The sequence below is a fragment of the Corvus kubaryi genome, unplaced genomic scaffold (genome assembly GCF_017639235.1).
Source record: "Corvus kubaryi isolate FWS band 111438036 unplaced genomic scaffold, C.kubaryi_AGA036_p1.0 37354, whole genome shotgun sequence".
Lineage (NCBI taxonomy): Eukaryota > Metazoa > Chordata > Aves > Passeriformes > Corvidae > Corvus > Corvus kubaryi.
This window is the reverse complement of record NW_024581116.1, coordinates 13,945,976-13,967,918: the sequence shown is the minus strand read 5'-3', so window position 1 is coordinate 13,967,918 and position 21,943 is coordinate 13,945,976. Positions and strand designations below refer to the sequence as shown.

The following is a 21,943-nucleotide window of genomic DNA, read 5'->3' as shown; positions in this document are numbered from 1 at the left end:
GGGGACGGCGCCCCCGGGGCGGCCGCGTTCCCGTCGCCGCTCCGCGCACCCGGAGCCGCCGCGGGCTGGCGCCGGGCGAGGGGGGGGGGGGGACCCGCGCGCCCGCGGAGCGCAGCCCCGGGTTTGTGATCCGGGGGGCGCGGAGGCGAAAGCGGCGCCTTGTGCGTAGCTTCGAGTGGCGGCAATTCCTACCAGATGTTTGCGGCGGCGGCGGCGTTTCGGGGCTGGGAACCGGCCGTAAAAGTCTCGGCTGAAAACTAAGAGGCGGACGCGCGGCTCCCGAGGCACCCGGAGCTGCCTGGGACGGGTCCTGGGAGAAGCCTCCGAGGAGCAGCTCGCAGCCCCGCTGGTTTCGGGCTCCCCCCCTGCCCCACAGCCCCCCCCGCTCGCCGGGCAGCGGGACCGCCACGGCTGTGGCACCGCTCGTGGGACCCGTGTCAGAGCGCAGGAGCTCCCAAAGCTGGCGAGCCTCTGCCAAAGCTTTCAGTGCTAAAACAGCAGAATTGAGCGAATGAAATGTTACCAGCCGCTCGCCTGGGGGAAGCGGAGCCTGGCTGCTCGCGGGCTCTACTTCGCGTGCAGAAAGCGCACATGACAGTCATTTGATGACAGGGAAAATAGCCAGGTTAGCCCCTCCACACAACTCCCCGGTGTTCCAAAAAGCGTGCTAAGCCCTTGGTGCGGAAAAGCGAAAGCAATAATACAAGGGTCCTCTGCAGCGCCCGGCCGGCCGGTTCTGCCGTGCTGCTGTGCTGTCCAAGAACGACAAACAGTGATGGGAGAAGCATGAACATATTTACGTTGGCTATTATTACACCAAAACCACTCAACATTTCTTCCACTAGTGCCTTCATTAGACAGAAATGCAAGTATGTTGCAGGACCAAAACGGGTGGCCGCAGGTCAAGTACCACCACTAATTGGTATCTTAGCGATGTAAAGGTTGAAGTCCCTCTAAGTGGTGATTTTAAGCAAGTCGTTAATTGGCAGGGTGTTTTTTATTTTTATTTACTCTCTGTAACTGCACTTGAACAGTGTACTTGTCTTCCTATCAGATTGAATGTCGAGATTCACTTTCACCCTTCGCGTTTCAAAACGCTTGATTTGTGTTCCTGTCAGCCTCGGCACCGCCTCCAGTCCACCCCGGAGAACAGCCGCGGGGCAAACACCCTGGTGTGACAGTCACCAAAGTGCCCTGTTAAAAGAATAGCCAACCACCAGCTCAGGAATGCCACGCTAACTGGAAAAAACACTGATGCGGCTCTTCGTAGCTTTGTCTTCAAATGTCCATAATGTTCCTCCCTCACAGCCCCGACCCCCTTCGTGTAGCTATGCAACAACAGCGCAGATAAATCCCATATTTGTCTGCTTTTAATAGTTATGATTGGCAGCACAATCCTCACTGATTTTATGGATGTGTGCGTTTACTACGGTTTTGTTTGCCATGAACACTAACGCGCTTTAAGCATCCATGTGGTTTTACAAAATTGCTGCGATTTGTGCAGAATTTCATTTATATTAGTTGTGTATATAAGCTCCAGCTTTCGTAAGTTGAACTTTCCTCAGGTAGTGTGTGCAATGGGAGGTGGAATCTCTGTCCGTTTGTGATACGGCCGGTAGTATAAGCAAAATATGAGAAAATACAATGGAACTAAACTTAAGAAAAAAATCAAAGTCACTTCTCCAGCTCAACAAAACAAAACAGAAAAACCCCGAAAACTTTTTCCTCTGGAATGTTTCTGGAAGATGTTTCATTGGCTGCAACCAAAGCTGCTAAAAGTACAGCGTGTAGTAAGCATTTGCATTTGTCACCAGAAACAATCTTTGCATAATTAATGGCAGTACTGTGTCACGAGCACTGATAGGGCGCAGATGAGCAGCCTTTCAAGGGTAATACATGTAAATGCACTTCCAATATGCACATTTGCTTAATGATCTCCAATTAATAGCATCATCTGAAGTAACCCTGTTCTCAGGAAGCAGGGCGCTAGGAGTGACGCCTGCCTGGCTGTCTGGGTGCTCAGTGCTCCGTTCTCATCAGGACAGTAAGTTGCAGTGGGGTTTATAGGCTTGTTTTATCTTTAATCTTGATTTATTTAATTCCTGCTTACACCCGCAGCCTATAGCTCTGGCTGCAAACGCGGCCACTGACTTTCGCTGCCGTGTGTTAAGTGGGGACATGCAAGCATCGCCGGGATGCTCCAATTCACGGTGACCTGGGGAAGGCTCAGCCCTCGCCATCCCTCGCTGCAGCGGGACCTGCGCATCCCGCAACGCGCACCTGGCTCGGCGCCGCCAGCCCCGCACAGCAGTGCGAGCCCATGCAGAGATCGGGGCGGGGGGAGGGCGGGGGAGGGCCAGAGGGATGTCTGAGGGCCGGGCGGGAGCGCGCCGCTGCCGCCCCAGGCCCCGCACGGGCCCGCGCGGCCCCGCGCACTATTTACTCCCTCAGCTGTGCGCGCGGCCACGCCCCCCGTCGCTATTGGCTGCCCGGGCGGAAGGCCCCACCAGTGAGGGCGCCCCGCGGTGATGGACGTGCGAGCGATCGCCAATGGCAGCGAGCGCGGGCCGGGCCCGGCAGCGGCCGCCATATAAGAGCGGCCGCGCAACGCCGGCCCTCAGTGCGAGCTCCGGCAGCGCCAGAGCGGCACCGCAGCGCTCCGCAGGCTTCAGCCCGTCCGCCCCCCGGAATCGCGCTTTCTGCCCGCCTGGCAGCATGAAAGCCTTCAGCCCTGTGCGGTCCGTCAGGAAAACCGGCCTCTCGGAGCACAACCTGGGCATCTCTCGGAGCAAGACCCCCGTGGATGACCCCATGAGCCTGCTGTACAACATGAACGACTGCTACTCCAAGCTGAAGGAGCTGGTGCCCAGCATCCCGCAGAACAAGAAAGTGAGCAAGATGGAAATCTTGCAGCACGTCATCGACTACATCCTGGACCTGCAGATCGCCTTGGACTCGCACCCCAGCATCGTCAGCCTGCACCACCAGAGACCCGGGCAGAACCCTTCCTCCAGAACTCCTCTGACCACCCTCAACACAGACATCAGCATCCTCTCGCTACAGGTAGGTGCCTCCCCCGCGCCCCGGCTCGCCGCTGACCTGGCTCGGGGAGCTCGGGTGGCGTTAGCCGTGTCCCCAGCGCGGGTGGCGAGGTGACAGCACCCGCGGCGCGCTCCCTCTCCCGCGGCGGGGCTGGACCGGGACAATCCGATCCCGCCTCCCTGAGTGCTCGGCCACCTCGCCCTTACCCTGCTCTTGTTCTCTCGCAGGCGTCCGAGTTCCCCTCAGAGCTCATGTCAAGCGAAAGCAAAGCACTTTGTGGCTAAATCTAACGGTGAGTGCTGTGCGCCTTATTCCTAAACTTCGGGTAAAAACTGCCTCCCCAGGGAATGGGAGGCGTGATGGCAAGTGCTAAAAATAGGTCCTAAAAGTTGATTAGGAGATGCCTTTGTAATCAGTAAGAAATGAGACTAATAACTGAGTCTTGAGGTCCTAAGTGTGTGTGTGTGTGTGTGTGCTGCTGAGGTTCACCCAGCAGCACAGGCTGCTCTGATTCTGCTCGCTGCTTAATGCAAATTCTTATCTGTTCTTGGAGTCTTAACTTCCTGGGCCAAAGTGACTGATTAAGTTGGGAATCTTGGCACAATTCCTTGAATTCTGTGATGTGGGATTGTCTGCGCTATCAGTTAAATAAGTGACTGCTTTTAATCAAATAATTGCTCTAAGAGGCAGGCTGGCGCCTCTGAACATTGCGTTTACAGAGATCTAAATAAAGATTGGACTGAGAATCCTCTTTCTAGCCTTTCCCTGGAGTGTATGTTATTTTTATGTTCAATTTGTGCTCTTGAGACCGAGTGTGTGAGCGTGTATGTGTTGCATCTGGACGCCAGGGTTTGCCCAATCTCTGAGTGTTTGGTTAAATGTTCAAACTGTGGCTTCCTCTCTGGCGCCAGTCTGTCCGGATCTCTGCCCTGTTAGCATTCTCCTAAATATGCTTCTTTTCAATCTCTTGCAGGTGTTCCACTGATGAGATTTTTTTTTTTTTTTTTTTTTTTGCACAAGAAAATGTCTACAGGATTTTTTTTTTTTTGAGGTGCTGAATTTATTTTTCAGCTGTATATCTGGAGGGGGAAATCCACGTTCAAGTAAAAGGACCTTTAAAATTAATAAAGAAGAAAAAATCAAGATTGATCTTTATTCCCCACCCCATTTTTCAACTTGGACTGAACCTAGTTATTTATGAAGAGACTCTTAAATACCCTTTCCCTAGTTGGAAGGCTTCCTTTATATACTATTCCCAACGTGGGGAGCGAAACAAAAATCTCACAAGGAGTTGCCCATTTTAAAGCAGACTTTGCCTTTTTTTCCAAAGGTGGAGCGTGAGTACCAGAAGGATCCAGTGTTCAGTTTTTTAGGAAAGTCTGTGGTCAGAAATTACCTTTTTGACACAAACCTAGGACTGAATGCTGTGTATATATTTATATATAAATATATATATGAGTGAAATCTTGTGAACTCTTTAATTAGAGTTTTCTTGTATAGTGGCAGAAATATACATTTCTGCAAAAAGTGTAATGATGTACCTAATCATGCTAAACTTTTTATAAAAGTTTAGTTGTAAACTTAACCCTTTTTATACAAAATAAATCAAGTGTGTTTATTGAACTGATTGTTTGCTTTATTCTTTGGGGACCAATTGTTTGCTGGCTTTGATTTGTGTTGTGGTTTTGTTGTTTGTTTTTTTAATACTTATACATTCTGTTACGAATTCATCAAGTAAAAATTCAAATATGTAGAGACTATAAAGAATAAAATTACCTGAAGTGAATAATTCTTGTAACTTGGAAAATCTTATTTGAGTGTATATTGCAAACTTCTAAGTGCTCTGCCTGTAAACAGTGTGAAAGGAACTAGAAAAGGAATTTATTACACAGGGGATGCTATTGACAAAAGTGCTTGGAAATGTACAAAAGCAGTTAATCCTGAGGCATTCCCATGGAGTACTGCCTTTTTTATTCCCTCCCACCCCTCTGAATGATTCAATTCGGGGTAGTAATGGCCCAGATCTGTTAATTTGTGCTTAAAATAATCACTCAGAATTAAGGGTTGTGGGTGGTTATTAGTCCCCCAACTCCAAAAAGGCTTTGAATGTGAGAGTTGGTGATGCGTTAACATGGGCTCTAGAATGATGAAGTGACTGTTGCCTTTCCTCACTGGAATTTTCATGCTTCCATGCAATATTTCAATGAAATGAGCTTTCTAATCAGTTGCAGCAGCTTCTCCATATGACTAAGATACTGAGAATTGAGCTAAATCGCTGTTGTGTTACTGATTAAACTTTGGCTGCTCCTACAGGGACTCTCTCCATAAGAATTAAATTAAGTTTGAAATAGGAGTCTAAATTCCTGAAAGCCAGAAATGGTTTATTCTTTCTCTTTTGCCCTCAGAAGCGATGCAATATCCCTTATTATTCCAGGGACACTTACTGTACCCTATGGACTCACTGTTCATTAAATATGTTTAGTTGTCATAAGACAGTGGATGTGGGAACTGTGCCTTATCAGATGACATTCTAATTTAAGCACACGCATAAACTTCCCCGAAATGGGAAGTTAAATTGTGGGTCCTACATAGGAATTAAAGAGAGTCACTTGTAATCTGAACGAAAGAAACTTCCCTGCTGCTTGGGGTAAGTACAGCTCTCTGTCAGGCGCTGCGCTTTGGGCCTGAGGGAGCGTGTTTAGGGTTTCTGTGCTCTGGGGACTCTTAGTGTGAAAGGCAGGAGCCTCACCTGGGGCCAGTAACACTTTCCCCAGCGAACAGGTGGGTGGGTGGTGCTCTGGGGCAGCAGCAGCTGCCTTTCCTTGCCCTTGACACCAAATCCATTCACGTAGGCTGGGAGAAAGCCAGCTCTGATCTCTTAATACTGACGCTGCCCTGCCCAAGCAGAAGCGCGCCCTCTCAGAGGATCAATGCAATCAGAAGACAAGAAGGGTTAGCAAAAGCTGGGACGGGCCGGGGGGGGTGGGGAGAGAAGGACACGGCCCAGAGCTGATCTTGCATCGCCCCATGCCCAGCCCCGCAGGGATTAGGGAAAGCTCCGTGCAGCGCACACCGGCTGTGCCTCCTGTGGCCAAACCTCGCTACTGTCTCAGCGCCCGGAGCGCAGGGCTCGTTCCAGCTTCGTGCAATCAACGTTTAACCCTGACAGCCCAGTAGTGAAATACTTCATTGCCGCAAATCGGCACGCCTCAGTCCCTAAAATACTCTTTTTCCTGTATATTTTACCCAACTCTTAATAGCAGCACAGTCGGGGTTGTAATCAGAGTATTGAGATGTTTGTAGTTCCAAGCCAGTAACAATCCAATGCAATCGCCACCAAATTTCACTGTCAAAACTAATTTTTCACCCTGCTGCTCATTTTAGGGTGAGACAACAGTAAGTCACTTTAAACCCACAGTTCATTTTATAAAATTAAAGAGCTGCAACGGTCAGATCACTGTAATTATTTTAAGATCAACCCCTTTAGGAACTAAGGCATTTACACTACAATATTTTTAAGCTACGGGATGATTAACACACTTGTAGAATGAAACCCATTTTCTTATCACGCATAGCCAAAAGAGAAATTCACAATTTACAAGGCGTGGGGAGCTGAGCAGAAAAGCAAACAAACATGTTTTTAAAAATGTAAATTAAGAAAGGAAAAAAATTTCCTCTTTCAGAATTAACTAATTCCTCGACTTGACAATGCAATTCTACAATCAGAACTAGGGGCTTAAGCTAGGTCCTCCCTTAGAGATTCACTCTTTGGTTTTGTTCTTAAGATTTTGTCATTCAGAGATAAACAGCAAGGTCAAAGCTGAGAGCCCAAAGCCTTAACATTAATTCTTTAGGTTTCCTTGAAGATGTGGGATTTTTTTTATTCTATACGATTGTCATTGTCCCCCTAGAACAGATCAGAAAAATGTGTGACATTTTCACCACTTTCCCTGGCCTGTTTACTGTCTCTATACACAGCTGTTGTCCATAGTCCTGTTTATGTGTAGCTGAACACAACAGATCAAGAGGAGCTGCAGTCAAGTATGTGATAGCAAAATACTTTTGGTGACAATCATATTTAAACTCTGCAATATGTTTTTGAGTAGGCTATGCATGAAAGTCGCAAATACACCTATAGACACTTCCACATGGGGGTGGGGGGAAACAGAGATACAAGAGGATTGTCTCTCTAGAAGAGAGGTTTCCAAACCTGGCTTTTCTTGTGCAGCGCCCTTCATAACACATGGCCCTGCTCCCAATCTTATCCCAGTCAGAAATCGACGGGCTCACACCCACAAGCGGAAGGAATCCCTCCAGCCCATCTCCAGGTAAGGGAAACGCAGAGAGCAGGCTGGGAATTGTTTACTCACCCCCGGGCAAACACCATTGTGTCTATCGCACCGAAACCATTCGGGAGCCACTTGCAGAGCCAGTGCCAATATTTTGACAAAAACACGACCGAGAGCGCTGCCTCGGAGCACGGGCAGGACGCACCTTCGGGCCGCGTCCCCCGGCGCGGGCTGGGCGGCGGGCGGTGCGTGGAGGGCCAGTGCCACCCTCCGGGCCGGCCGCGCACGGCACCGCGCTCCCAGCGCCGCCTTCTCTGCGCGCCCCGGGGAAACGGCGCTTTGGCGAATTCAGCTCTGCTAAGCTGCGAACTTCATTCCCAAGAAGTGACACCTTTTGTAAAACCCTATAGAGAAATCTGCTTTGAAATACCAAATACTTTGCCCGTACCGCAATGGGAAAAGCACCATTTGACAGCACTAATTTGTATTTGACTCTGGAAAGAAACTAGACTGTTCTCTAAACAGTCTAGTGCGTGTTAAGGATTCTTCTATACAACACTTTGCAGTCTGGATCAATTTATGCAATATGGGAAATAGATACAATTATAATTTGCTAATGAGAATTAGCTGTGAGTAAGCATCTTTTCCTGTTTTTACCACTGCCCCTGCTTACTTACAATAAATGATCTACACAGCTTTTACTGGAAGCTGTAAAGAAGAGGGATAGCAGAATGCAACTGTTGCATGGCAAAAGAAAACACTGGCATTGAATTTGTTCAGAAAAAGGTTTTCACAAATGTACTCTTTAAAACTACTGTTTTGCAAAGGGATCAATATTTTCCAATTCTACAGATAAATGAAAATGTTGGATCTTTGAAATCAAATTTGTTTTACCCACATTACCATATTCCTCTCTAGAACAGCTATTAAGTTATCATAATTCTAAAGTGCAGGAGCCAAATGCAAACACTATTTCAATAAATCAAAACTGATATTGCAACAGCCACTGGTTGTGTGAGCCACTAGCTAAAGTAAATTGAAGGATTAAACAAAGGACAAAACAAGCAAATGCAATTATTTTTGGAGTCACTCGTGGTAACTGAGAGGAATTTATATTTCAGTTGATTGCTTGTCTTCAAAAAAAATTTTAAAGGGTAGTCACTGCACTGGGCAAGAACTATAATTAGGGCCAAACTGAGAAAAATGAACTGCACAGGAAGTGCTGCAGTGGACTTACTGCTGTTAGCTGCCCTAGAAGACAGCACTTTACTTGCTATTTCACAAGAACACAATGAATGGATAGATAAAATGACATTATGTGAAGATACAAGGCCTATCCAGATTTGAAACAATTAAACTAACTGCATCACTTGCCAAAAAGAGTAAGTTTTTATAATTTCTAGTAAATATCACCACAAATTACACCCTGTCTGCAACTCAGAGTTTTGTGAATAGATCAGGTATTTCTCCTTAAAACTAACTGCCTGAAACAGCTCTTAAGTTTTACTACTGATGGCAGAACTTCAAAAGCTCACACAGAGTTGCTTGTGGGGTTTTTTTTTCCTTCTCTTCTTAAGAACTGGACTGTAAACCTGCTGAATTTCTCTTTCATTTGGAAGAGAACAAATTATTTGGATACTTACCATCTTGCATCTGAGCAGACAGAGGACCAGCAGATTTGCCTCACTGGAGCCTACCTCTTGCTAACAGCTGCAGTATCTGATACTTAAGGAAGAGTGCAAAATCAGCTTTGGGTGGTACTTCCTCCATGTACTCTCAGCATCTCATGTTCTCCTAGAACAGCTTTTCTCATCTTTTTGGCGTGGAGGTTCACTTTGATGCACTGTTTGTCAATACGGAACTTGCATATCCTGCTGGAGTGACACCTGTCATCTTATTTTTCTCTTGTCCTGAGAAGAGATGCAGTGCTCTGAAGGGGGAGAGAGAGGCAAAGGGGGAGAGAGAGGAAGAAAAAGGGAGGACAGAAGTAACATAAGACTAAGTATCTCCTGCATATTAGACTGGAAAAGATCAAAGTAGCATGTCTGGCCTTAAAAAAACGATGAGGTTGAAGTTTCAGTTGTGTTTTCAGTCTTGTGCAAGTTTCTTTCACCTGGAGTAGAGAGCCCAACCTCCATCCCAGACGGACCATCTCACTTGGGCACCCCACAGAACTGAGCTGGGTTGGCTATGTCTGATACCAGCACCCCAGGGAAATTTGGTATATTAGAAAACCTCTAATAGCGTCCCTCAGCCATATTTTCTGTAAACCTCATTGCCCATCCACAAGCTTTTTGTGACCTTTTAGAGATCTGTGTAGTACTTGAAAAGAAGGAATGTGATAACAGTCTACTGTAAACCACTTTAGAGATCAGAGAATAGAGAAGAACTGGTGCTCAACGACAGATGCTGCTGCTGGCGCTGAGATTTCTGCCTTGTTCAGACCACTAGCTTCACACCCAGCTGTAACATATTAATGCCTCTACAAAAGACAGTCTCACACAACATCAGAAAGACACACAGACTTCAGGGGAACTGGGAGGAACTGTTTCTCATGGACATCGTTATGCAGGAGATCAACTACAAGAAATTCTTATTTTCCATTCATTAAGGGTAGAATAGACTTGTTCCAAGAACAAGAGTAAACAAAACAAAAAATAAACAAACAAAAAACCAAACTAACAAAAACTGGACCAAGAACATGAACATGTAAGTATTTTTTTAATTTCAGATTCAGTGTCTACATGAGTTAATATACAGGAATAAAGTGATGGGCAGGCTATTTCAGAAAGACTGGTCAAGCTACATAGCTACAATTCACAACTTCTTGGAAAAGTATCTTCCTAGTGCTTTTGTATTTCTCCTCATAAGTATATGAGTACACTGTGCCACTGCTAGGGGTTTGCTTCTTTGAGTTAAAAAAGTTTGTGTCAAATGCATTAAGTAAATCTCCCATTAGTACTCTTCAGAAGATACAACAGTTAGAAGGCTGAGTAAATCACATGCCAAATCTATAAACTCATAGTTCATGTTTTTTGACAGTTTTGAATACTTACTATTACTTTTATTACTATTTTACAGGGCTTTGAGGTAAGCAGTATTTTCAAAAAAGATAAAAGGAATGTGGCTGAACAGTACTTGTAAGGGGAAAGGACACACTTCTGGAGAGATATCCAAGGCAGAAACTTCCTGGACTATGGCAGTCCTGGAAGGAAGCAGATTTGTTAGTTATGAGCCTAAAAATAACCAAAATTTTTCAAATAGAAGAAGAAACTCAGAAGCCAGGCATCAAAGTGAGAAAACAAAGCAGGTACTTTCAGATTTATTGGTCTTCCACTGAGAAGTATGAAGTGACAACACCCTGCCACAAAAAAATGGAAGTGTGACTACAAGTGGAAGAATGAGACAAGAGGGATATGCAGGAAAAAAAGAGTAAGTGATGTAATGTACACACACATACAAGAAAATTCTGAAGACAATTATTCCGCCAGGGAAAGGGAAGAAAAGTAGGTTTTACACAAAGAATCACAGGTAATGAAAACATGGAAAACACAATGAATGAGGTAAAAAAGAAGCGTCCATGTAAGAAAGAGGCAGGACAGAAGAAATTATATTTGCAATGTAGAAAGTGAATGCAGTCACAAATTCTACAAGAAAAAAGCAGAGCTATTAGAATAAAAGTATGTAAAACTTACTTGTCTCGTGAAGGGGGTTGACAGATTTATTTTTCAGCCTCTCTGAAGAGTTTTAAGAAAGAGCTAAAAATCCCTCTTCTAATTCCACAGTATTTACAAATATAAAATGCTAGTTCCAGCTGGCCTTGCGCCTCAATCGGAATATAAATGATTTTTTTTTTCCATTTTAGAGATTATTCACACCGCATAACCTATGGAAAATAAACTAGGATTTTAGCCCTTGATAACTGTACCTCTCATAACAGACTAAATTTAACATTTTCTAGGGAAAAATAAGATAATTAGCTGTAAAAGTATTTCTTTAAGACTTCCATTTGCAGGTTCAGTTGCTAGGAAAATTATGAATGAATCACCTTCAGTAACACAATTCCTGCCATGCATACAGTAACAACAAAATATTATCATAGGAAGCATGTAATTCACTTAAAGCAGGGAGAACAAAAAAGTAGGTCAACTTTGAGAACTTTTTTTTTTAGATTCCATGTTGGGGTTTATTAGAGTTATTTCTGATTAAATTCTGTGCATTTATAACATGCATAACCTCACATATGATTTCAGGGGGTCAGCAATAAATGTGTAAACAAATATGTAATGAGGAAAATTTTTTTATATTGTTTACATTAGGAATAAAAAGTGGGGTTTTCTCCTTCAGAACTATATGCAGCAAAGGATAAAAAGGATTATGACTATGTCAAAAATAATAGACATGGTGAGCAGAGTTCAGTAAATGACAGAGAAAAGGAGGACTGATTTTCTAGTGAAAGTCATTCACTAAGCAACAATAACAACAGGTTCTTTTGATATACAAGTTTCAGGCTTACAAAGGAAAAACAGCTCTGTAAGTGCTATTTTTGAGGGCATTAATTCATGCAGTAACTCAAAGGTTAGAGAGAGCGGATGTGAAGATCCAGCATTTTTCCAATCCTGAAAAATACCTCTGTAGTACAAGTGGGAAGCATGATTGCAGTATGTGAGCAAGACCTAAGCAAACTTTCATTCTCTCAAGTTGGGTACCAGCACCAAAGAAGATTGTCCAGTACAGACTTCAGTGTAGGAGACAGCCATGGAAGATACATAAGGCTGTACTGACACCTAAATCTTTGTAACCTGACTGCTCACAATGCTTTAAACAGCTTTTTCAGTCATCCTCATCATCTGCATGAGCTGACCTAAAGGTAGCAGACTGCAGCATAGACATACCCAAAACCAAATGCCTAAAGGCTTCAGTGAAAGTATACTTGGAACTATTACATGACATAATCAATTACTGGATATCTGTCCCTATCTTGGAGACAGTGTCACATTGAAACATGGGACCTAAAGGTAAATGTAAGGTAACAGAGCAGCAATTTGATGTAATCATCACAGAAAAAGGTCTCGAAGCACACTTGCAAAAAGACTTTCAGAGATGCCTCTAAGCAACTGAGTATTTTATTGAAGAAATGTTTATAGACATTCTTCTGTTTCCTAGAGAGAAAAAAAAAAGCTTATAAATGTAATCAATTTCAAGTCTTAAAAGTATTAGTTTACTATCTCTTCTTAGTCTCTGAACTATTGCTGAAATGTATTTTTAATTTTTTTCATCAACTGATGACTTCCACAGCTTTCTTAAGCACTTAATTACAAGTCAGGAAAGAAAGTTCATTTCATTTGATTCGTATACAGTTGGTGAATGATTTAAGGTGTCCATGAAAACACTTAAAAGCCACAAAATCTTCTTACCTTTCCCTTCAAAGTTCTGGCATTTAAGCAGCTCAAACCAGTAATTTATCAGCTGTTAAAGGTGATGAAACAGGGCTTCACTGATGTGGGGGGAAATACGATCTTGTGGTTAAGACTTTGAACTGGGAGCTATAAGATGTAGTTCTTAGCCCAAATTTCCCACAGACTTTGTATGCGACCTCTGCAAGTCATTTCACTCCTTAGTGTTTCTATCCATGTGTAAAAATGGGAAATTTCATTCTCCCTCTCAGGAATTCTCATGAACTAGCAGGTCTCATACTGGGCTACCTTTGTAATACTATCAATGGGAGCATCTTGGGCATTAAAATTGGTCACTTATCATGTGAAATTGTACCTGCCACACACTCAAACAATTGCCAGTCATGACTTGGGAGTTACATGGCCCAGAAGCCCTCCTAGAGCAGCATTATGTTTTATAGAGTATCAGAATCAATATCAGCAGGAGAGATTCCATTGCAATAGGCCAAAGAATGGTCCTTATCCTGGTGGAAGCATTAACGTAGGTTCAGGTCCCAGTTTTGTTTATATCACTAAGTAAAAAAGAGCCAGGGAGAAAGCATAAACACTGGGCAGCCACAGATCCCTGTGTGAAGTAAAAGCAGTTTCTTTGGCCTGAATGCAGATCAGGTAACATGATTTTATGTCAAGTACTTGAATTCTTCCAAGATCCATACATTTAACTATCAATGTTAATAACATTGTAACATGAATGCAAACACCCAACATGGTAATAGGCTGGGTATGAGGTCACTGTGCAAAACACAAGAGTCATACTTGTGACTGGAAGTCTGACCATCAAGGGCAAGAACAAGGAGCTATTAATCTGATATGCAAAATATACTGCTTTGCTTCTCCATTTGAATTAAGAGCTACTGTATCCCATATAACTGGAACAGTCTGGGGTTATTGTTATCTTTGCCTCCACCCAGCTTTGAAATAGAAAGAGCCAGGCAATACAAAGTGGGACCTTTTGCATTTGAACTTCTATTCATGGACCTGCTCCAAGGGGAATTTGGCTATTTTTCTCTTTCACGGGTATTTACATCGAGGCCTACTCCATCAGTGAATTTCCCAGAAACACACACAGTTTGGCACATGCTGTTTTTCTTTTGGGAGCCTCATCAGTGCTGAACACAGTGACGGCTGATGTTTGAAACAAATTTCTGTGCATTTTGCAAAGTAAAACCCAAAAGTGCAAACCAGAGTGGAAGGATCTTATGTCATCTTATGATTCATTCACTTACATTACTCTCAAACCCTCCCAGAGAATGAAATTCCACAACTTAGCATCACTGATACTGCTTTAGTAGAAAGCTTTTATTTTCAGAATACTGGGGAGGGGTTTCCACCATAAATTAGAAGCTGATTACTTTGTGCTCCACTGATGTAGCTTATAATCTTTCTGTAACAGTATTTTACACGTGAAGAAATCATGTCCATTCAACCTTCCTCTGAATCCAACTCTTTCAAAATTACATACCTGTAAAGTCATATTTTCTATATGTTCTTGCCATTCTCCTCCATTGCTTATTAAACTTGCTCAGGTCTGGACACAGTAGACCTTCAGCAGCAGGACATACCTCTCCTGGACTGGATAACACTCCTATTTATTCACCCATCAGACATTTCCTTTCTTCCCTCTCACTTCCACAGTATCACTTACCTTCTTAGCTTACTACTGGTTTAGTAGCCACACCAAAACCCCATTGCCCTCTGCAGTATTTCAGTGGCTTAAAATCAATTTTATATTTGTGGATTTGATTTCACTTTTGTAAGTGCAATATTTTATACTTGCCTTTACTGAGTGGCATCACGTTAATTTACAATCTTCTGCGTATCAATAATTCTGTCCTTTGAGATAAGGCATGTTCAGACAATAGCAAACTCTGAGATTCTACCAATAAGGTTGCTTATTGAGGTACTGAACAAGAATGGACCAAACAGACCCCTGTGTGACCCTACTCTGACATGAGATAACTGATGATCACTGGCAGGTTTACCTTTTCCAGCAGTCTGCTTTCACTCCGTTGCATGATTTGCTTAAGCTTCGATGATAAAAGTCTTACTGCAGTCAAACATATCACGTATGCTGTATCCATCTTCTGCAGGCTGGTTACTCAGACAAAGGAGGAAATTGGAGCAATTTGATAAGGGGTCATCCCTGAAAACTTAAGATTAACTTTCAAACTTGAACTTTAAACACCTGATAAATAACAAAAGCTTGATAAATTAAGCTCTTCCAGATGTCAAAGTAAAGGTAATTCCCCAGGCCCTCCCTTTTTGCCTTGAATATGGTTCCAGGTAGTCCTCTCCTATCTTCTAGTAGCTGTATTTCCACGATACTGCTGTCTCTCTGTTTCTCCAAGAAAATTGATCATGGTTATAGATTGTTTTGATTGGCTCCAGAATTTCCACAGGAAGCACACCTTGGCCATACTGATTTGAGGCAGTCACTGAAAGAAAAATAAGTATTCTTAAGTTGCTATCTGGACAAAAAACTATTGGTATGCTGGACAGGTCTAAGTATTCAGAACCTCCCATTTCTGATGTCAGTAGTTTTCTTTCTTTAATAATTATTGATTTCTTAGTATGGCAGAACTCCCCTGCATAATTTAGCTTCCTAAGATAATTGGAGAGAAGAAAAATATACAAGCCAGTTATATGGAGTCAATTTATCTTGGATTTTTTCTGTTTCTGCCTGTTTCTTTCCAGAAAGCATTACAAAGAAGATCTTATGATAGCTAAACATGAATGAATTTTGAAGATATTTTCTTCAGAATTTTGAAATCCAAATAATTCTAAGATATCTGAATTGAATACATTTCGGTGCTACATAGCATCAACTTGGAAGATTTTAATGACTACCCTCGGTTATTTTTTTCCTGAAATCTCTCTTCTTCAGCAGTGATTTACTTTCTTAGAAGTGTTGTTCATTTACATATTTATATTGTAATTGCACATGTTCCCAGGCAGCTAGGAATTTTCAACCTTTGCACTACCCACGGCATGTGTTCACACCACATCCTCACACATACTTCAGATACAGGTGCTGTGTCATCTCAGTCCTGGCTCCGCTACAGAACTCCAGGGTTCTCAGAAAGACTTGCCCTTGGGTACAACCTATGAATACTTTTTTTCTCCATTTTTAAATGTATATTTAAACATCTCCGTGCATTACTCTCAGTGACCTGGAAAGAGGTGTCACAGTCCTCATTCTAAGACTGACAGATCAATCTTAGGAGCTCAGCAGCAACCCCCAGATTCCTGTGTGATGCCACAACTCTTGCTGAATATCAGCTCAAAGCCTGTTGGCTCTGCTCTGAGCAGAGAAGAGCTTCACAACTACAGTGGGGACTCTCAAGGGTTGCCAGAGTTCTGACGAATTGCACCACTCTGGGCAGATTCCACCATAGACACATCATAAATCATCATCCTGTTTAGCAGCCTTTACAGATAGTGTTGCTTTGCTACTAACATGGTCCTGGACTTGATTCTGTGAAGACAAAGTAACCCCCTCTTATCATCCTGGTAATGAAAGAATGGCCTAGGTATGGGAGGCTACATAAAATTACATTCCCTAGTTAAAACAGAATTGCTTGGGCAGAGGGGAAGCTATAGGACTTCATGGATGCTTTATCCAAAAAAGTGACAGTGGCAGGGACATTCCTAAGCGTGGATTTCACCTGTTCTCCCAATGTTACAATCTGAAGAGACATGATCATGAACGGCAATGCTGTAAATTCCACTGAGGTTCTGTCCTGCAGTCCTAGTCCTGATCATTACCTGCTTTGTTCCCGTTGGTCTTCCACACAGGAAACAATTTAAATTCAACCTAGAGAACCCTTAAGAACACTGAATGTGTGTGGCTGGTGCACCAAGGTAACGCTGCCAAGTGAACGTGGAGCAGAAAATGGGATGGTTGAGCTTTAGCTCCATCAGAAAGTCCAAAGTCTGGACACTCAGCCAAGAGAGCAGAAACAGAAGGCGTTTCAGAGCATTCTCTCATAGAGCCCTTTACGCTCTTGATAAGGATCTCTCCCATAGCATGGGAACATCAGCACCCTAACTCTGACAGACACCCAGTATTCACATTGAAATAGGAAGGTTGAATGGACTAGAATAGGTAAAGAATTCTTCAGCAGATCAGAGACTGGATAGAGATGTTTTTTGAGATTTGTTATTGACAGATACTAAAAACAAACAAACAAACAAACAAACCTAAGGTTACTTTTCCAGAAAGACTAGAAGGGAGCTCATCATAGTAGGAGGATGAGTGTCTAAGTACTCTGTCCAACTTTTCACAGCCTGAAAAGATTCCTGAAGAGAAAAAACTCTGATAGGTTTCTGCCCTCCCCTGAACTCCAGGGGCTATTTAAATATAGGTTATTTCTATAATTGTTAAATATATTTAAATTTTCTTTTTTTTTTGTCTACTGTCTCTGAAACTAAAAAAAAAAAAAAAAAAAAAGTTTAAAAAAAATTGAAGAACCATGAAGTAGTTGATAGAACCTGAACCAACTGATCTTATGTTTTAGAAGCCATTTACTCAAGCAAAAGAGTCATGGTCCATCTCAGATGAGCACTGGCAGGTCTCTGCTATACGACTAGTCCAAACAAAAGTAACATTTTTTTATGAAAGTCCAAATAATTTCAAGGACGAGAATAAAATAACTGTCCCCTTCCTATACTGGAAAATTACAGAAGTGCGACTACTTTCCTGAATTTGAATTTTAAGCATAAATGCCTTCTCTTGCAAGTCTAGGATGAATCACCATTGTACTTTTTGCTTGAGAGTAAAGTGTCTATGCAGATAAATTATTTCTATGGATCTCAGTTTTGCAAAGTACCACCAGGTGCTTAAAGAAATTACTGTAGAAGGAGATCTGAAATCTGATGTGAGGATAAAAAATAAAAAATAAAAATTACTGAACATCGTAGCCATGGACGGCAAAACTAAAGACTCCGATTCATATTAGCATATAAAAAGATCTGATGAAGCTGAGCTAGTCTGTCATCAGATGGAAGAGAGGCAGAAGGTAGCACAGATGGTGAAAACAGAGGAAATTATTCATGGTTCCTCGTCACACCTTGAAAGAAGCTACTGAAAAGATGATGTTGAAAATTAAGACCAGAAGGCATCTTGGAACAACAAAACCTCTAAACCCTCCTTTATATTCCAAAGGTGTAAATATGTCCTGAGGTTAAGTAGGCTTATGGTTTGATGATTTGTCTTTTACAGAAAATGAAAAAAATAATGATTTCTTTTTATCTTTCACAGTAAAAATACCTGAACACCAAAGGTTGACAAGTCTTGAGTCTTCAAAACAAACGTAGAAACTTCCAGATTCTTCAGATTACTTGAAAGTAAGTGATAAAATGTCCTGCATATAACACTATTTGCAGTGCCACTCAGACCTGCATCATCAAACCCAACTTAGAGAACCATGAGGAAAATTAACTCTTCCTGAGTGCAACCATAAAGTTCATCTAGGATCTAAACAGACTACTTAGAATGCAGATGAGCCGACAACTGTCCTTATCCTATGAGCAATCATTGCCTGATTATTTACCAGGAATAGATGCAAGGAAACAAAGAAGCAGATTTTCCCCCCACTAAATAAAGTTCGAAGGTTTTTTCCATTTGCAGATATAAATTAGTGCACTTTTTTTCAGATGTATCCATAATACCATCCGCAATAAAGATATCAGATAAAATGTATTTTAAAACCAGCTTTGTGGACTGTGGATATGTATATCCTGTGAATTTTCTATGACCTGAGGAAGAAGATGGAGAGACATGAGAAAAAGATTTATTGTATAACTTAGATCCTACCTAGGCTGTAAAACCTTCCTCGGGTAAAAACCCCCACCAATTAAAAATCCTCATCCAAGCAAAAAACACCACCACCACTGCAGTACAACAGCATTTTCTGCCATTGCTGAAGTGGAAAAAAATTGCAGTGTACAGCAGTTCTGAGGTTATCATGAAAAAGTTGGGGAAGGTAAGTCACACTGTCAGCAACCAAAGCCCCAACTACCAGTCAGGTGTTGAGGCAGAACTGAAACAGGTACACAATGTTCTTGTGCACGAACACAGGGAGTGGGGGCAAGACAAGACAGGAGCATGTCCAACAATAAGGGAAAGCAAATACATACCCAGTGCCAAATGACTGACATGCCCAAGACATTCAAAGCTACAATCTTAAGGCTTTGCCAGAAGGAGAGGACCATAAACAGACTGCAAAATTTATAGTCAAATAGGGAATGTAGAGAGGATTAAAAAAAAAAAAAAGCTGGGTAATGAGAAAAAGTTAATAGGAATCTTCAGTTTAGATTTCAGGAGCTCTTACTGTTTAAATGAACATAAAATAAAGGTGGTCTCTCATCAAAAGTCCAGTTTTGACTGGCAGATGAAAGCTCAGGACCCTCTGAAAAAACATATGTAATCCTGTATTCTACTGCTTCTGAGGTGGGAAAGGATTTTTGGTGTTCAAAATGAACTTAGGAAAATTTTGCTGCCTCTCAAAAGTACTATAACAAATGAGGGAGATTTGACGGTACTGCAATATGTAAACATATTCAAGAATATGGATTGCTTTTAGCCAAGCACAAACCATCACATTATTTCAGAAGCAATAGTCAAAACCAAAAAAGTTAAATCTCTGCTGATTGCTTCCCTGTGGTTTAATTAGTGAGGCAAGGCAGTAAGGCATCACAAAATTTCCGTTTTAGTTTAACTGTTCCCCACAGTCAGTATTTTATGCCTTTGTTTTTATTTCTAGGTTCCAGGGACATATACAAACTATTCCAACTTTTCCTTTTGTTTCCTACCATGAGAAATCCTGGACACAAAGAAAAATCTTATAATGGACCACTAGCATTCCTTTCCTCCCCTTCTCCTTCATAAACAATAGACTTACTGTACTCCAGTAATGATATACAGACACTCTGGTTTACTCACAAAGATAATTCTGCAATCCAGGTTATTTCTGTAAGAAGCAACGAAGATATGCAATGTCAGTACTCAGACCTGAAACATGAAAGAACCCTGAACACTGTGCTGTGTAATGGCAGCTCTAAGAATTCACACAACAAAAAGTATGCTCTGTTGCTAGAATCTCATTTTTAAAAGAAATATACACCAACTCTCTATGAGAGACTGAAAGGGTTAATGGCTTAAGCACTGTAAAAATCATCGGAGGACTTCTGCCCACTTTGACTTTGCAACAAACTGCAAAGCAGCAGCTGTTCATCTGCAACCAGCGCAGCCTACCCCACCCCGACTATGCCTACTGCCTGGAGGTTGGGAAGTGACGGGCACTTGAGATAAGATAAAGGGGTGCTATTGTCCAATCATCCCAGCTCTGGGGAGAAGAATGTATCCACAAGAGATCCTGGAGAGAGACTGGAATGGTGATAGCTCAAACATTCAGGGGCAAGCTGGCGATGTGCAAAGTACCCGCCCAGGGGCAGAGGGCGAGCCCCTACAGTGTACAGGTGGTGTTGAACAAGATAAGGAAAGAGGCAAACCGTGAGGCTCGGGGAGCTGTCTACTTGTCCTTACTAAAGTGAACTCAGCTGTGGTAACTGCCTGGCCGGGAAAGCACTGGGACATTCGCCCTCAGCCTGAAGGTTTTCATCTCTGCCGATGGGCCCTATGGACTGGACTGGGCTGACGTAATAGACAGCTCTAACGTCTTAGAAGGTGCCAAAGGCTTCCGAAGTGTCTCGTGAACCACAACATTAATCCACAATCATCATCCAGTGTGAAACTCCCCACCCCAGGAGAGGTACCTGGGCGTTCCCACTTGAACCTGAGTTGATAAAAACTCAATAGTATGTTGCGTTTTAGGGGGTTCTGTGTGACTTCTCCCACCACCTGATGGTCTTCAACCACCACCTTGACCAACAGACATAATTGCAACAACCAAGTGTTGTAAGGACACCTCCTGGCAGTGAGAACTTTCTACACCTGTCCCTTCCTTATACATTTTTAAGTGTATATTGTCATATTACTATAGATAATACGAACCAAAATGGCTACATACCTGCTTTCCATTGCAAGTAAACTTTCTGCAATAAACCCTACATATATTTACAAACACCAATCATTCAGTGTCTTTCACTCTAAGCTACCCCAAGGGATCCATTAACAACAGTCTGGGTTACCCCTCACTTTCTGGGGGTGGGTTGTAACACTCTCAGTTATAACCTTTTGCTACATAAAATATCACACAATCTCTCACCTGTCTTTTCTTTCCTCCAAAAGACTCTGTTCTAAAATATCCCAGGGATTTTTTTTCCTTCCCCTTCGGAAGAAGGTGACCCCAAGATATGACAGACTAGGAAATTGGCCAGTAGAATGTCCTTTAGAAGTTTATCCACTGTCACCATCACAATTTGGGGGAAACACCACCTGTAAATGCTTTTTAAAGCCCAAACATTTGGTGTTATCAGTATCAGTCTTCTTAAAGAACCACAATCACTTCTGACTCCAAAAACATTGCTAAGAACCCTGTAGCTCTGAGTCTTACTTCATGGAAGACAGGGCATAAATTTCTAAACCAAAACTTTACCAAAATATTAAGCGTATCACATCAAACCCACACATGAAAATAAATATGTTAGATTCAAAGTTTGGAAACATGGTGTGATATTATTTATACTATGACATTTTTTGAGCACCCATTTTCCCTTCTTTTTTTTCTTCTGTTTGTTAAAATTCAGAAACCTGTGAGAATATGTCAATCTTATGAAACTGTTCTGTATTCCCATGGAGAAAGATTCTAAGTAAAGTTTTTCCCCACCCTGCCCTTAATCTGATGAAATGGGCCTTAAGAAAGATAACTGAAATCTCCACAATACGAAGCATAAGGCTGCCAGAAAATAGCATGTAAGCTTAGTACAGTCTTTCCAGTCTTCTCTGCTTAACTGGAACTGGAATTTTGCAGTAAGTTGTCCTCCTATACAGCACAGAAAAGACCAAAATCCCAAAAGCAGTCTCTATCTCACACCAATTACTACAATGTTTTTCTCTCGTGTGTCTGAAAATTCACTTCTTGGTATGAACACTTTTATTTTACCACCACTGTAGCTTTCATTTATGGAACCTCAAATACTCAGGTATTACTTTTCTTTCGCAATTTCTTAGTAATATGTTTAGAAACTTAAATA

At 42.4% G+C, this 21,943-nt stretch overlaps 1 protein-coding gene and 1 long non-coding RNA gene across 2 annotated transcripts; both read left to right on the top strand.

The window, feature by feature from the left end:
• The first annotated feature begins 2,614 nt into the window (after positions 1-2,614).
• Positions 2,615-4,665, top strand: ID2 (inhibitor of DNA binding 2). Its single transcript, XM_042033064.1, has 3 exons — positions 2,615-3,063; positions 3,270-3,334; positions 4,016-4,665. The coding sequence occupies exons 1-2, from the start codon at positions 2,716-2,718 to the stop codon at positions 3,324-3,326; spliced, it is 405 nt and encodes a 134-aa protein (XP_041888998.1). The 5' UTR covers positions 2,615-2,715; the 3' UTR covers positions 3,327-3,334; positions 4,016-4,665.
• A 946-nt stretch (positions 4,666-5,611) lies between these two features.
• LOC121666997 lies at positions 5,612-21,413 on the top strand. The gene is made up of 4 exons (XR_006016871.1): positions 5,612-5,689; positions 7,271-7,370; positions 18,048-18,133; positions 19,552-21,413. It is a non-coding gene; the product is annotated as an uncharacterized LOC121666997 (long non-coding RNA).
• Positions 21,414-21,943: the final 530 nt, after the last annotated feature.